Source organism: Archocentrus centrarchus, chromosome 14 (genome assembly GCF_007364275.1).
Source record: "Archocentrus centrarchus isolate MPI-CPG fArcCen1 chromosome 14, fArcCen1, whole genome shotgun sequence".
Classification (NCBI taxonomy): domain Eukaryota; kingdom Metazoa; phylum Chordata; class Actinopteri; order Cichliformes; family Cichlidae; genus Archocentrus; species Archocentrus centrarchus.
In genome coordinates, this window is record NC_044359.1 from 13,990,557 (window position 1) to 14,006,616 (window position 16,060).

The following is a 16,060-nucleotide window of genomic DNA, read 5'->3' on the forward strand; positions in this document are numbered from 1 at the left end:
TAAACTATCAGGATGTGATGTTCAGAGGGCGCAGAGCACTGCTGTTAAAAGTTAATCCGACCCAAGCAGTCCAGTTTTATTATTCGGATTTAATCTGAGAATTCACAATGCTTGATCCTGATCCTATTAATTAGTTTAACAAACGAAATTGGCTCAACTGTCCAAAATGTGTTGCTTAAAAAAAAAAAAAAAAACAGAATACGCACCTGAGGTGCCGGCGTTTACGAGGTAACTTGAAAGGCAACACTAGTCCAGCTTCCACTTTGGCAAAACAAACGAGACTCCCTAAAGGAGAAAAAACATCCCCCCTAGCGGCAACTCCAGCGGCTTGGCGTTAGCAGCTCGGAGAGGAAGAGGCTGTTTGGATTAGGGGGTTGGGCTGCCTGCTGGTAGGAAACCTGCCGCCAGACGTCCAGTTCGTCTCCGGCGGTGCAGCGTCGCTTTCCCGCAGCATCAGCAGCAGCGACACCGCAGAGCAGCCTCCAGCCTCACCTGCTTCTCATCTGCGCTCCCTCCGCCTCTGTCCAGCACACACAAACGGTGCCGCAGCGCAGAGGAAACGGGCGGACAAGGACGAGCAGCGGTAAGTAACAGCCTTTTTACGCGTTTTCCGTTCATTTTCTGTTGGCTTTGTTGTGATTTTTGGTTTTGCTTTGGTTTTCTGTAGTTTTCAGTCAGAGGCATGTTTGGAATGCAACCAAAAATAATCCCCCCTTTCCTGTTTTACTCTAATCGTTCACTAATTAATCTTATGCTCCGGAAATAATTTCAACAAAACAATCCTTTAAACACTTTTTGTGTGTAGGGCACTTCAGGGCTAGAGTCCAGTCAATTCAACATTTTATCCGCTGTTACATTAAAAATCTCCCCCATCAAATAACCCGCGTTTGCCAGCTTTCATTGACCTGAGAGACTGTAAAGGTAAAAACATCATCTTGTTTTAAATTTAAACAAATAAAATAAAACCTCTTTTCAGAAGCAGTCTTCGGGGGAAATAAGGGAATATTAAAGGCTGAAAATGGTGAAACTGGGGAGTAATCTGCAAGACAAAGGTGCCAAACCTGTGAGCGTGGAGGACGGCTTTCAGAATGTGCCCCTCATCACTCCACTGGATGTTGGCAGCCTCCAGAGCCAAGCACCTGACAAGGTGAGAGACTGCCCACCAGCTCTGTGCATCTTCTTTCTAAACCTGCCTTTGTTGCCATTACCTCAGTGCTTTTGACCTATGCCATCCTCCCACACACAGACAAACACAGCACAAATGTGATATGATGGCACTGTTAAGCTGTGGGAGGCATTCTGCTCTAATGGTTTGGATCCACTTGTACGCCCTGAGGGAACGATCACTGCAGATCAATACAAAGTTGATGTGAGTGTTCACCTTTATCTGGGGAGGAAGTATTTCTATCCTGATGGGAGCGGTCTCCTGTTACCCCAGGATAACAACACCTCTGATGCTTAGGGCACGAGGGGTCACTAAGTGTTTTGTCAGTATAAAAATCATGGTGATTTATTTTGTTGAATTTCTTTTCCTTTAATTTGCCATCCATCTGTGTGTGTGTGTGTGTGTGTGTGTGTGTGTGTGTGTATTACAGTGTTTCTCCCCCTAATTTATTCACACATTCATTCATCTCATCTGTCTCCCAGCCATGTCCTTTGTTTTCCAGCTGAGATTAGGAGACAGATTTGGTGTCAGACAGACTGTCATTTGTCATCTTGACATCCCATAGTAACTGCACCGCCGCTCGTTAATCCAGTTACCATGGTGGCAGTGCAGTGCCGATTGGTGTATGTGCTGGGCTAGAAGAGAGAGCGGCACTGATTGCGCATTATAAGAATGAATGGATTTAGACAGTAAGGCAGGCTCATTGTCACTTTGTGCACATTTGAAAGCTTTATTGTGGATTGTGTGTTACACTGTTTGGCTGTCATGATTCCATTTTCCAGCTATTTTAATCCATATTTCTCCTCTGAGCAAGTGGCCAATTTACTGTAAAAGAAAAAAAATTAGATCAATTCTGCGATTGATATAGTTAGACCTTTTATACACATGTTGTTACTTATTGAAAATCCTTAACTCCATAATGTTTTACTGTAAATAAAATATTTTCATATCTTATTTCAGTTGGTGAACGAACAGAGCTGTCAACTTAATCTGTAGCTGCAAGGAGCTTTTATGGCATGTTTAATCCCCCTATTTAGATGCTGTTCAGCTGTTTGTAGGGAAAAAGGCTCTAATAACCAAATGTACTCTGTGTATGTCACTATGACAGACATGAAACAACTAGCTGGTAGTGGACTGGAGCATTTAGGAGCGGGATATTTCCCTCTGGAGAACATTTAACCTCAAAGAGAGTGAATATTGGCTCTGCATGGGCAGAAATATGACGACAAATGAATGAAAATGTTGCTGCAATAACAGCTGAATGTGTAAATGGGTATCTGGCTTCAACAGTATAAACTCAAAAGCTGGAATAGTCACATTAAAGCAGATGTCATTTCGCTGGAACTTTATAGTGAATGTGGCAAATTTAAGAGGATTATGCCGTGCATTCAAATTTGAAGTTGCAGCTGTGGTCGCATTCCTCATGTCACGGTCACGGTCACCTTATTTTGGAAAATGCGTGATCAAGGATTTATCTTTTTGAGGGTTCACACAAAACTCCCCCGGACAAAATGAACTCCCGCTTGCACCGCTGCACGCAGGAACAAACGGCACAGCCTGAAGCCCACAGCGTGGATTCTGCTGAGGGAAGCACAGTCTCTTTCCGCTTCATTTACCTGTTAACTCAAGAGACTTGCCATTCACTGTGCTGACACGCACACACTTACACTTCCTTTCACGGTGGTGCTTGTGAGAATTCTAGCGGCGCGTACGTCCGATAAAGGGACGTGCGCGTGCACGCGTGCGTAAGTGACAGGGCGTTTCTATCACCGGTTGGTGACACGGCGCTCTTAGAGCTGTCAGTCATTGTACTCTCATTAAAATCAGCCCCAGCAGACTCAAGAACAGTGCTACATGCTGTAGTTGAAGCTGCCTTTGCACACACGCACACACACACACACACACACACCACGCACACGCATTGCTGTGTTAATGTACTGCGTTTGCACAAATATGTCTTAGTTCTGTTGATTACCTGCAAAGGTAGACTGACAGAGAGAATAACCTGAGTTGAGAACAAGTCCCCCTCCAGTGACTTATTGCTGTTGACATTTAAGAGGAAAAGAGGTCAAACAGGGCGGCTTGTTGTTTATTTATTTATTTATTTTTATTCTTTTGAATTTTTACATGCCCCAGGAGATGCATCCACAAAGATTGCAGTTTCTTGCTGCTTTTGGATAAATCCGCTGACAGCTAAAGCAGATTTTGCTGGCTTGCTCACAGGACTGAGAAATTGTTAGCTCAGCCACTTGAGTTACACTGATTGATTCTGACTATGCACGCGGACACTAAGCAAACAAAAAAAAAACATGCCAGATTTTTGTTTCTGTTTTGTTTGAATCGTTTTAATATGTCATTATGCAAATGCAAGTGCATCCATTTGCTAACAGTCAGGACAGTGTGGGAGCTGGAAAGGTCAGCTTGCTGCTTAATCTCAGAGTGTTTGGTGCTCTAAGTGTGAGAATTTGTCTCCCTGCATGAATGCAAGCGAGGCCGAGAAATAATGAAATCTTTAAATATACATCAGATTTTAGGGAGTTTTGATGATTGCTAGCACAGTTAATTTAAAGCATCGAACTTAATCTTACATTTTAAGCATATACAGTGACCTCTTTAGCAAACTCATCAGTTTATTTTTTAAGTTGTTATACAGCAACATTATTATTCATTTGGAGTCCTCTTCTCTTTGGCACCTGATTTGCATTAGGTCAGCAGTCTTGTGCATGAGACTCAAAGCAGTAAAGCTGTTGGTCAGACTGATAACATTAAGCTGAAGCTTGCTACACAGCTCTGGAAAGCCCAGAGGAGCAGCCGGCCTGTTTCTCGCAGTGTTGGGTGTAATGGTTTACAAAGGAAAGTGTTACTGTAATCACATTACATTTTTGCAGTAACAGAGTAATGTAACAGACTACATTCTTCAATTATCTGCACAATGGGCAGATAGAAAGGAAAAAAAAACCCATAAAACATCCCTTTTTCTTCCTGCACTGCAATCAGCTGATTTCAGTTCAGCGGGGAGGAAGAAAATGGTGGCATAGACTTTTGAGGGGTGGAGATGTGGACGTCACTTTCATTTTTTTTTTGCACACAAATACAAGGGCGTGATGGTAAAATGCAGCCTGCACCCAGGACAGAAACAAACTGCATTGTACTGCTAACACAACCTCAGCTCTTTGCAAGCATCTGCACAGACAGCACGCTAGGACAAAGCCACCGAAGAACCCAGAGTGACTTTAAAGCTGAGTGTGTGCCGAGCCCAGTCCAGCAGCCAGAGCCCAATCAGCAACATTTAGCAGCAGCAGTGATGAGCAGTCTGACTTGTAGCATTGACGCCTCCATTTCTGCCTGTTCATGTTTCTGCAGTAGAGTCACAGTGGTGATCACGCTGAAGTTTCTTTAGGCTGGTTTCACACTTTACTGTGTGTTGTCTGCTTTGGCTCCATAGTTAAACACTCAAAGAAAGATCATATGTATGTCCTCATTAGTTTAGGGGTTTGTGCCAGAGTATGGGACTGTAGCCTAAGGTTTGTATTAACCAGTAATTATGTAACAGTGCATTTCAGGCCAAGTTACAGAGTAACTCAAAGTAGTGTAACAAGTAGTGTAATGAATTACTTTCTCCAGGGAGTCATTAAGTAATTGAGTTCATTAAATAAAAAACAAAGAAAAAAAAACCAAAACACCTTTTTGAGTAAGAATCCCAATACTGGTTTTCATTTTGTTATTTGACATTAATTATATCTTCGTCAAGAACTGTGGTAGTTATGTAGAAAGATGGACACCGATGATATCAATATGATTGTGATTAAAATATTCATAATCTCACTGAATATTGCTGGTTTTGCCACTTGCCCTACCCAGAAAGAGTTCACTGGTAATCAGCTTTTATCAACCTCTCAAAATCTGATCTGTGACCAGTTTTGTTCTCTTTGTCCTTTAAAGCTAAAGCGAGGTTTATTAGGTCACGTGACCCGGCCAGTGCCCCAGATCCCAGATCAGCGATGCTGTTCTGAGCAGCTTTAAAAATACAAATCCAGCTGTTTTCACTCTGATCCCCTGTCTGATGACTGTGTGACCTCGCCGGCTACAGGGTTACCCAGGGATATTTGCAGGGGCAGGGTAACTTTGTGACAGTGAAGTTCACACACTTACAGGCACACAAGCACATGACAGGAAAATGCTGCTGAGGCCTACAGAGGCAAAGGCATTAGAAAAGCATTAGATTTGGTTCCATCTGAGCAGGGAACGCATCACAGCCTCTGCTGGGTCACCGATATCTTGATTAGATTTCTGCTAGTTTGACAAAACAACAACAACCAGAGGAGGGTGGAGAGAGGTAGACTGACTCTCAGAAAGACATGCACATCCTTTCTTTGCCATTCCTCTGAGAACAAAGCTAAGCTACAGAGATAAGACTCTTATCCTGTTTAACACATCTCATTCTTTTATTGTTCTCTCTTCCCTCAGTTCAGAGTGGCTTTCAAGTCTCAGTCGTTCTTTATGGTTCTCTGTTCTTGTCCTCATAAAATAAGGAGGAATTCCTGGTAGCGAGAATCCTCCATCAGCCAGTCAAATCAGTAATGGATCAGCAGATGATTTCTTATGCGCTGTGATGACGTTAGGCCTCCTAACTAGATGGACCATCGCTCATGTTTAATTTGACAAATTGCTACAGATTAGAAATACATTCTTTACACATTTATGTGGCTGGCTGTGAGCAGAGGCTGCAGGCCAGTTCAGCTGTGACTTGTTTATGAAACGCAAAGCCTGCGCAGCCTCTGTTTTTGCTCGACACTTTGAAGAACGGGCTTCAGCAGCGGACCGTTTAGAGATCCCTATTTTTATGATTCAATCTGTATTCATGTAGAGTATTTTCTAAAAGAAGGAACTCATTATTTAGTCGATTATTTGTCGTAACATAATGGAAAGCATGCGTGAGAATTAAAATTTCAGGGTGACATTTCTAAAAATAGTCAGTTTACCATCACATACCACAGTGGGTCCTCATAATAGAGTGAACAGCTGCTGCTGTTGTGACTGAACACTTGTTTAGGCTGCAAATCAGTTCCCTAAATAGTTGTTGAATACCTTTTCCTGATTAATCAATTAATTAATTAACTAAATATTTCATCATTTATATTTTCAAAGTGTATTTTGTTTAATCAAGGATCATTAAAATGAATAGAAAATAATAGTATAAGTATATATTTAATATTTAAGTGAATTAAAAACACATATGCATGTTTTGACTTCAATAGTTATGCACTTTTATGTCTAAATATACACTTTTATATGTATATTTTATACTGTAGCAGCCACTCAGGGCTCATATATTTTTTTCCCACTACGCAGTCCAGCAGCACTGCAGTGCTGCCGGTTGGCTGAGCTGGTGCCCCTCAGGACTTTAAGCCCTCCTGGTTTATATTCTTTCTGTGTAACCACAGATTGATTTCTACTTCTGATTCTGGGGAATGCAATTAACTGCTCTTACATGATAAGAGGACCGGCAGTGCTCACGCTTAGAGATTGCTGGTTATGGTAATGCTTTCAAGCTTTCCTTTTATAAGTCACCATGATTATTATTTTTACATTAGCAGACATGATTGTGGGTTACATCATGTTAAAGGTGTTTTTGTTGTTGTGATAAAACCTTCAGTCAGTTTTATGACCTGCGTCATGTCAGAGAAAAGGAAAAAAAGCCTCTAAAGCACACAGACCTTTTAGATACCAGAGACTGCCTGGTTAACACAGTGGAGCATTTATCTGCTTGCACGCTCTCCAGACATTTTATTAGGTACACCTTGCTATTACCGGGTTGCACACCCTTTCTGCCTTCAGGACTGCCTTAATTCTTTATGACTGAGGTTTAACAAGGTGCACAAAACTTAACGCCAAACGAGTGATGGTTATTCTATATATTTCCATGACGTGTGGGTTTGCATTGTCATATAAAGTTAAAAGATCATATGTCAGTGTTGTACTCATAGCAGGTTTGCAGAGATCCCATATTTATGTGTTGAGGAGCATAATTATTTTTATATTTGAATTAAAATGTGACTAGACTTCAAACTAATATGGGCTGATCTTCTCCTCCAACAGGAAAAAAGAAGAGTAACACAAATTTAACTTTAGTTAAACCAAGTTAAAAAAAAAATGCTTACAGGAATGCCTGCTGTCATTTACCTTAACCAATCATTAAAAGATGAGCTGATCAAATATTCATCGCCTTTGATTATATCATCATGTCCTCCTGTCAGAACTCGTGTTGTACAAATACAGCTGCCACATAGATGGATTCCTTCTGTTATTTTTAATGGATTTCATTCAATATTTTATTTTCATGGATACACGAAGATCAAAGGTGCCTTCCTCACCGAAACTTCACCAAAGATCAACTCTCCCACAGCTCAGTTTTTAGGGATGAAAAATGAAACGGTATTCACTGTGATAACAGGTCTGAGGAATCATATACTGGGAAGATGGGCAAAGAAGAAATGTTTTGACAGCTTTTCCACTGGGGATATCAAATCTGAAAAGAAAAAAAAAACCCACACACACACACACACACAAAACTGTGGCTGGCAATCGAACGATGGGGAGACACAAAGAAGGATCGGCAGGCTGAGTTTGACGAGCTTAAAGCGTCTTTTCTGAACTGCGCTTTCTCTGCTTCTTCACGCCTTATTCAATCACTTACTCCTTCACTCAAATATAGATGCGTGTGTGTTTTTTTTTTTTTAAACACATATCTATAAATTCTGTTGGCAGTCGAAGTGTCCGTCGCCACATTGGGAGGCAGTCATCAGCTTACTGCACAGAAACATATTACAGATCAAAAAGTGACTCTGAGTCAGACACAGAGGTATTAAAAGGTCACAGCGAGTCAGGATGTTTACATAAAATATACATGACTAATTCAGTATCTGTAAATAGCTTCTCAAAGGAAACTGCTGCAGAGGCCGGGCTCATGTAGGTGGTGGAATCATTAACCTGCCTGTTCCTGATGTAGAAGAGTCTGCCAGTGATATGTTAAAGCAGTGCTGTAGAAAAGTCATGGTGTTATGATGTTATTGTTTAATAGAGGTGGTTCAACTTGAAATGTTATTCAGACACATGCAGTGCAAGACATGAAACAGTAATAGTTAAGTATTTAAAATAAATATTTTTTCTTACGTAAAGTGGGAAATAAGACTCAGAATTTGGGTAAAACTGACTTAACAACACTGGAAATTAAAATTGTGGTTTTCACTTACAATATGCTGCCAAAGCTGCAGGATGTGCCGCACCACTGCTAAAGGCAGAGAATGCGCTTTGGGGTGGGAAGCTTGAACAGTCTTGGAATAATGAGGGATGTGTCAATAGTACGACTACAAGTGGACTGAGCAGGTTGACTGCTCTCCCTCTGCATATGTGTTTTTCACATACTAGCTTATGATAGTTGTATTCCATATTGAATGATAACACAATAAAAAGAAACGTTTGCTCTTTTTGCTCAGGGCCATTATTACATACACTGCTGTGAAAAAAAGTATTTTCTCCCTTCCCGGGTTCTCATTTTTTTCATATGTCACACTTACATGTTTCAGATCATCAAACAAATTTTAATATTAGGCAGAGATACCCCGAGCAAATACAAAATACACACATAGAGAAAACTATGTGTGTATGTAGGTGGTAGACAAAGCAGTGAACCTTCCCAGAAATGGTCCACCAGCCGCATCGATGACGATCCAGGAGGTCACCAAAGAACCCAAAACAACATGTAAAGACCTGCAGGCCTCACTCGCCACAGTTAAGGTCAGAGTTCACGATTCAACAATAAGAAAGAGACTGGGCAAAAATGGCATTGATGGGAGGGTTCCAAGGAGAAAACCACTGCTGACCAAAAAGGAACACAAAGGCTCGTCTCACATTTGCCAAAATGAATTCTGCTCTCTACCAGAAAATCCTGAAGGACCGCCCATCAGTTCATGCCCTGAAGCTCAAACACACTTTGGTTATACAGCAGGACAGTTATCACAAACACACCAGCATGTCCACCTCTGAACTAAACAAAATGAAGGTTTTAGAGCGGCCAAGTCAAAGTCTGGACTTCAGTGTGATTGAGATGCTTTGGCATGACCTTAAACAGGCCGTTCATGCTCAAAAGCCCTCCAGTGTGGTTAATACAAATCTGTAAAGAAGAGTTGGCCAAAATTCCTCTACAGTGATGTGAAACAATCATTGCCAGCTGTCACAAACACTTGATTGCATTTGTAATAACGGGCAATGCCACCCTCATGTTGTTGCTGCCAAAGTGGCACAACCAATTATTAGTTTTAGAAGTGTGACAGATATGCAAAAAAATAAAAAGTCAAGAAGAGGGCAAATACTATTTCACATATCAAGCTGCTTATGGTGGTACAGGTTATATGAGGGTATCAGCAAAATGAGGCTTTGGTTCTTGGAGGATCCTCTGGGAAATATTAAGCATCTCTGCGGCATTTTATGGTAATCCATGCAATAGTTTGCCATATTTTCATCTTCAAATCAAGGCTGACCAAGTCATGGTGGTGCTAAAGAAGTAGTGAATGTGTCAACAAAGCCATTTGGATTTAGCAGCATTTCATGCAAATTTATTTGATAGTTGCTGAGATATTTAATTCTGGCCAACTACCTGATCTTCATTGCTATCCTAGACGCTGCACTGCTATCTATGTCAAAAAAAATGTATCACCATACAGAATGAGACGTGAATAAATTGAAAAGTAAAACACTGCTTCCGCTGTCAAGCTGTAATTGTTATTTTTTTTTTCACTCATTTTCACACATTTCTTTTTACGTCAAGTTCTGTTCATAAATTTAACGTTTCCCAGAGAGGATTTAGACCTGTCTAATCAGAGAAGGTGCCACTTTGTTCAGCAGGTATCTACGAGCGGCCCGATAGCTAACAGCTGTGTAAATGAGGCAACGTTGATTGATGGCCACTTCATTAAATAAGGGAGTGAGAGGCAGAAGAGAGGCAAGAGTAATGAAGCAACATAAAGCACTGGTGTGCTTGAGCCTAGAGGCCCTGAGCATGTTATTGTGAAATGAGTTGGAGAATGAGAAAGTTGAGCCAAAATTGAGACATTAGTTACAACTGTGGCAAGCCTGACGTCTGGTGTTACTGCGCTGAAAGCCTTGGGGCACCGGAGCCTCAGGGGTCCAATCAAATACATGGTATTCAGTACGCCTGCTGTGGCCTTCAACTGTTAGATAAGAGCCTTCTACAGCCAACTGACAGCTTTGTTATTCAGATAGTGGAGCCGGTTTGTGTGCGCAGCAGTTCCTGGCTTTGTCTCAAAGTGACGGAGAGCCGCTCAGAGGCGGCACAATTAGCCCCAAGGACACTGAGACATTGTTCTTGTTCTTTTTCTCTCCATCCACCTTCTCATTTGTACACTATTCCCTGCTCTGTCCTCTGCTGTGCATTAGTATACAGGAAACGCACAAAACAGTAGGGACACTTTTGTCTTTTTAGTAATTGCAGCGGTAAAGTGCAACCTGGTAAAAGCACTTCGTTTGTTGTTCATTTACACCGGTGCCACAAAAGCACCCCAGAGGAATCAAAATTAGTAAGAGGGGACTGTGCAAATATAGCCTCCAGAAGAAAAGCTTACACACATACATGCAAACAGACACGACCGCAGAAATGAGACATGCAATGCAAACTGTGTTTGTTATGTTTGAGTTTGTGTGGGTTGATATCTTGATCAAGAGAAGCTCAGCTCTAATTTCTACATTACGAAGGAAATCCCATCTGCTTTCTCCACCCACGTGTTTTCAGCCGGGACCTCCTACAACACAACTGGAAGTTGCAAAACAGACAAGAGTGTTGAAAACTCAGTGTTTGGACTGCGGCTGGAAACCTGTTTGCTTGAGGAGTGTAAAACTGACACTACTGGGACAGTTTGTTTCGTTTTGTTCTAGCTGCCAGCAGAAAGTACAGTGCTCCGCTTTCAGATTATGATTGTGTGTAACAGACCTCATTAAGAGCTAACAGGTGTCCGACATCAGCACTCTAAATACAAGCTATTATCCAATGCCAAAATAAGAGAGCTAAGATGAGTCCCTCCTTACATTATTGTGCACAGTTCTTGAAAAATTGACTGTTATGCTATCATCTCATCCACTAATAGCAACCTCCACTCTTCTCTAACCCTTTGCCCTGCTGTTGGTTAGAAAGATGCACTCGTATGAACCTCGCTTTTTAAAAAAACTTCTTATGACATTTTTGCCTTTTACAGAGAAAAGATGCCCGAGGGGGCTTGATGTGACTCCTTTGTCATATCTTTATGCAGGAATATGGCTCAAGATTCCTTTGGCTATCCTTTTTTGTAGAGGAAGCGTTACAGGACACATTTTTATTATACATTTAAAAAAAATGTGCTAGTGAATAATGTATTAATAATATTAGCATAATATTTGTAACCAGTGCACAAAAAAAAAAACTCTTTGTGACCAAGAAAATGTCAACTGTCAAAATATCTCAGAAGAGCTCCTGAATTTTGTCTTTCACACTGACCAGCTGCAGCATTAAAACCACCTGCTTAATATTGTGCAGGTCTTCTCGCGCCTCTAAACAGCTCTGACCTGCTAAGGCATGGACACGGGGCGTGAGTTTTCCTGCTGGGAGAGGCTGCTGCTGTTGGGGAGTGGCATTTCTGTCTACAGCAATATTTAAGTGGGTGCCACGTGTCCTGTTAACATCCAGATTTGCCTGTACAACACTGCATTGTAATGAGGTGATTAGTGATAATCATGTCACCTGTCAGCCGTTAGGACCGGTGAGCTTTTGTGATGGCGAGGCATCCGTCATCCTGCCGTCCCCTCCACACGTCACAAGAATCACTCAGATTTTAGTGCAGTGACGTTAATTTAATACAGCTGCTTGCAATCTTCCTTGACTTCTTTAGTTCTTTAGTTACTTTGTCCAATATCGATAACCAGCAGCAAGGAAACCTTCTTTCTGTACTTCACACATTATATTGACCTCTGAATTTGATGGATCATGAGCTGGATGAGCTGCAGTGTCGCTGATGTTCTGGTTTTAATGTTGTGGCTGCTCAGTGTTTATCTAAAGTCAGCACAGCAACTAAGCAGTCATTTTTTATATCTAATCATTTCATTTTGGAGGCTATGCTAAATAAAGACAATAGCAAATAAATAACATTTCCAATCGCTTATTGCACATTTTTTCTGGACAAATAATTTCATAGTGTATGTTACAGTCTATATGGATGTATTTTGCTACAGATTTTAGACAAAGATGATTCTGCACTTTGACCCAGTGCTTATAGAGCAAGCGTGTTTGGTTCTTGACCTTTTTTGCACTTGACTTGAGTGATCTGATTTTGTCAAATAAAACCTCCTGCCATTTAATGCAGTGTGCGAGACCTTTGTGGCAACACATAAAATGTAAATTAACCTTCCCTTTCCACAGTGATACCATCAACCCTTCACTGCCTTCAGCATCTGTGAGTAATTAACTGCTTTAACTTCACCTCTTCTTCAGGTGGTGGTGAAAACTCGAACGGAGTACCAGACAGAGAAGAAGCGGCTGAAGGTGCCCAAAGTAGAGGAGTTCACCATCAGTTTTACTGATGGAGTCTCCGAGAGACTTAAGGTAAGAATTTATACAATAAAACCCCGTAGTGTGCTTAATTATCTTAAGGGCCTGCCATGCAGAAATAATAATTATAATAATGGGTGTCCGTTGGGTATTTTGTCCTCACAGCTGTAATTACATGCAGAATATTGATTCATCAACATGCTCCCCTTTGGCTTATCCAAATTAAATCCATGTGACCAGTTTGAATGCGCCTGCAATCGTAGTGTAAATACTCAGGTGGTAGACAAACAAATGAATACACTGGGGTTATGATCAGCTCATGCACACATAAGCCTCATTGTTTTTTTTCTATATCCATCTCTCACATTTACTTGCATGCAAACACACAATCTCCCCCAGTGATTGAAAGAAACAAAGTAGGTTCAATAATAACTATACCAAAGTTAAAAAAAACAAAAAAAACATGAAGCACAGCAAATGATGAAGATTTTAACTTCAATACACAACACATTGTTTAGATCAAAGCTGTCACTGACAGAAATCTGACAAGCAAACATGCACAGGCTTCATACACTACATTCACAGGAAACTGAGTTAGCCACAGCTGCTGCTGCGCTGCAACATTCACGATAGTCAGTTATTGGCTGCTTGCATTGTAACTTTGCCTGCCAACCACTACAAAACATATGGATGAGGTTAGCTAGGAGAAGCGTACAGCAGTAACAGGATGTAATTCCTGTTGTGTCATTACACTTTGCCAATACTGATGTGTTAAAGTGCTTTAGTATCATTTATTCTCTCTTTTTGTTGATAAGTCTCTCTTCTCCTTTCGGTTTGCTTTGCAGTGTACTGAATTAGACTTTAAACCATGCTAAGAGATGTTCATGGGCATTGCAGTTGTAGAATAATTATAGAATTGGAAGGCCAAAGTCTGCAGTGACGGGCAGACAGACAGTGAAAGGCTGATTTAAAGCTGAGAGGAGGTGGATGACTGTATTTTCTCAATGCGCTGAAACATTATTTTAGATTTTTTTTTTCTCTGATGTTGCCAGTGTTGCTGTCTACCCAGGCCTTAAATCCAGTGTTTCTGGATGGGGCTATCTGCCATGTTTTCAGAAATGTAGTTGTCAGCATTTCCAACAAAAACAGATTTTCTTACTATTCCAGAAAAAGAAAAACTTTACTTCATGTAAATAATATCAGTAATCTAATGAGCCAGCCGAGCTATCCGAGTTAATAACCACTGGACATAACTGCCTGGCTGTTGGTATTGATCTTTTTATTTCTTTAATCTATATATACCAGTGCACAGTGACAAGGTAGAAAGCACACTATTCAAACAGTAACAACATGGCATATGGAATCCTCAACAAAAGCAACTGTGGCCTTTCAAGAAAGAAAAACAACCACATGCAAATTATTCCATTACAAAGAAACCCTTTGGAGGTGGTAACTACCCGGACTGACAGGTACAGAGGTAAGAGTTACCTGCTATAACTTTACACGTATTATATTCAACGTGAATGAGAGTCTCACCTCTCTTGAATTTGATCTTTACTTCTAATGGAGTATTTGTTACATTAATTTATTGATATTTTAACCAAAATAATGGAGCTTCTTCCACCACCACCCTTCTTTGCCACGGGGTAAAACAGGTGACTTCAGCAGTATGTGTGTGAATCACAGCGCTCCAAAAATCATCTACGGGCGCTGTCTGCTCTGTTTCGCTGTCGTCAGGGGAGAACAGAGAGATCTCATGTTGTCATGGCAGCAAAGAAAACCTCCCTCCATGGCAACCCTGACAGGGAGCAAAAGAGGAGGAAAAAGTGCAGAAGCAGAGGTGTGTGAATGTTTAAGTGTAGGTGAGGGTGTGTAAATGAGGTGCAATACTGGTCCTTCAAAGCAAGAGAGAAGAGAATTAGAGAGTGAAAAACATGAGACAGACTGTACTGAAGCTGCCAAGGTTCAGTAGAAATAAGGTGCTTTTACAGTATCCCAAAGCCACGGGATGAGCTGGGTGTCCGGGTAGAACATCAGACATCAGTTTTGTTCACGATATCGACTCAGTGCAGCTGCCCCTGGACTCACGTACCAGTTCTCGAGAAGCCATTTAAAGGGCTTGAAGGTCTTTTGCGAGTTGCATTTTAAGTAATGCTTAATGGATACGCATGTGCAGAATGGGGTGGTGTGAATATATTTTGTGTTAATATACTCTATATAATATCCCTTTTTTGTTAAAATGATCTCTCCTTACATATAGTCACATTTTAGAAATTTCATTGAAAAACATAGGCCTGTCTACGTATGTCTCCCAATTATAATAAACTACCTACCATAGCAAATCATTTATTAGGGATGTTTTTAGTACTGACAATATATTGAAATTGAATTCATAAAGCTGGTAACTTGAGTAAAGTTTAGAAAAGTGCTAATTATGTTAAGGATTGTTGTTATTGCAGCATTGGTAACAAAGAATTGCAGTTTAACCATGGCAGGCCCACAGCATTAACATCTGCAGTTACATAATTAAGTAGTCAAATTCCCTGAGCAACCTCTTTTTCCTTTCCCAAGTTTTTTGGAATTCTCCTTCACAGCGTTCTTTGACCTTATGATATCTTCCATCAAATGTTATGAATGGTTTTTATATCACACTGGACAGGTCTTTTGCAAACCTTTGAATGTGTGACTCCTTGCAGCATAGAGGAAACCAATCAGGACGATCTCAGGAGTGTACATGGTGAGGTTGTTGCTGATCTGAGCTGTCCAGAATGCTGCGGCAGACTTTACACTCATCCCTGGCTCAACACACTATGTCAGCTTTTGTTAGGTAGATATGCATTTCAGTCTATGTGATTTTTTTTATGGGATGTCGGTTAGTTTTGGGTGCTCGACTGAACCGCTCGGTTTGTTTGACTGACAGAGCTGATTCTGCAGCCACGCACACATGCATATATGCAGAGCAGAGCGCTGCACGCTGTGCAGTGCAGAGCAAACATTTCTGGATGAAAAGCTTGCACATCTCTTTCCTCTTCAAAGCTTTGCAGATTGTGTTGATGGATGAAGAGCTCAGAGTTTAAAATGCTCTCTAATCTGCCCCCCCACCCCCACCCACCACCACCTTGTTTCTGCTTACCACTCACCATCCTGCTCCTGCTTCTGTATTTCTTCTCCTTGCCTCTTTTTGCTTGCAGGACTGATTTTTTTTTTCTCTCTTTTGATTTAAACAAGCTTTTGTTTATTTTAGAATTTTTAAGATGTTACTCGCCTGCTATCCTCAGTTGCATGGGCAGTGAATGAAGGAT

General features: G+C 41.0%; 1 protein-coding gene across 3 annotated transcripts in view; it reads left to right on the forward strand.

Annotated features, from left to right (window-relative positions):
* The first annotated feature begins 302 nt into the window (after window positions 1–302).
* The window catches only part of nsg2 (neuronal vesicle trafficking associated 2), a 50,827-nt gene continuing 35,069 nt past the window's right edge, over window positions 303–16,060 (forward strand). The window contains exons 1-3 of one of the 3 annotated variants that reach the window (XM_030746779.1): window positions 303–583; window positions 983–1,147; window positions 12,702–12,812. In XM_030746779.1, the coding sequence (XP_030602639.1) occupies window positions 1,019–1,147; window positions 12,702–12,812 (240 nt within the window). In that variant the 5' untranslated portion in view covers window positions 303–583; window positions 983–1,018. Of the gene's footprint in view, window positions 584–976; window positions 1,148–12,701; window positions 12,813–16,060 lie in introns of all 3 variants that reach the window. The other 2 variants (XM_030746778.1, XM_030746777.1) reach the window with 2 other exon arrangements.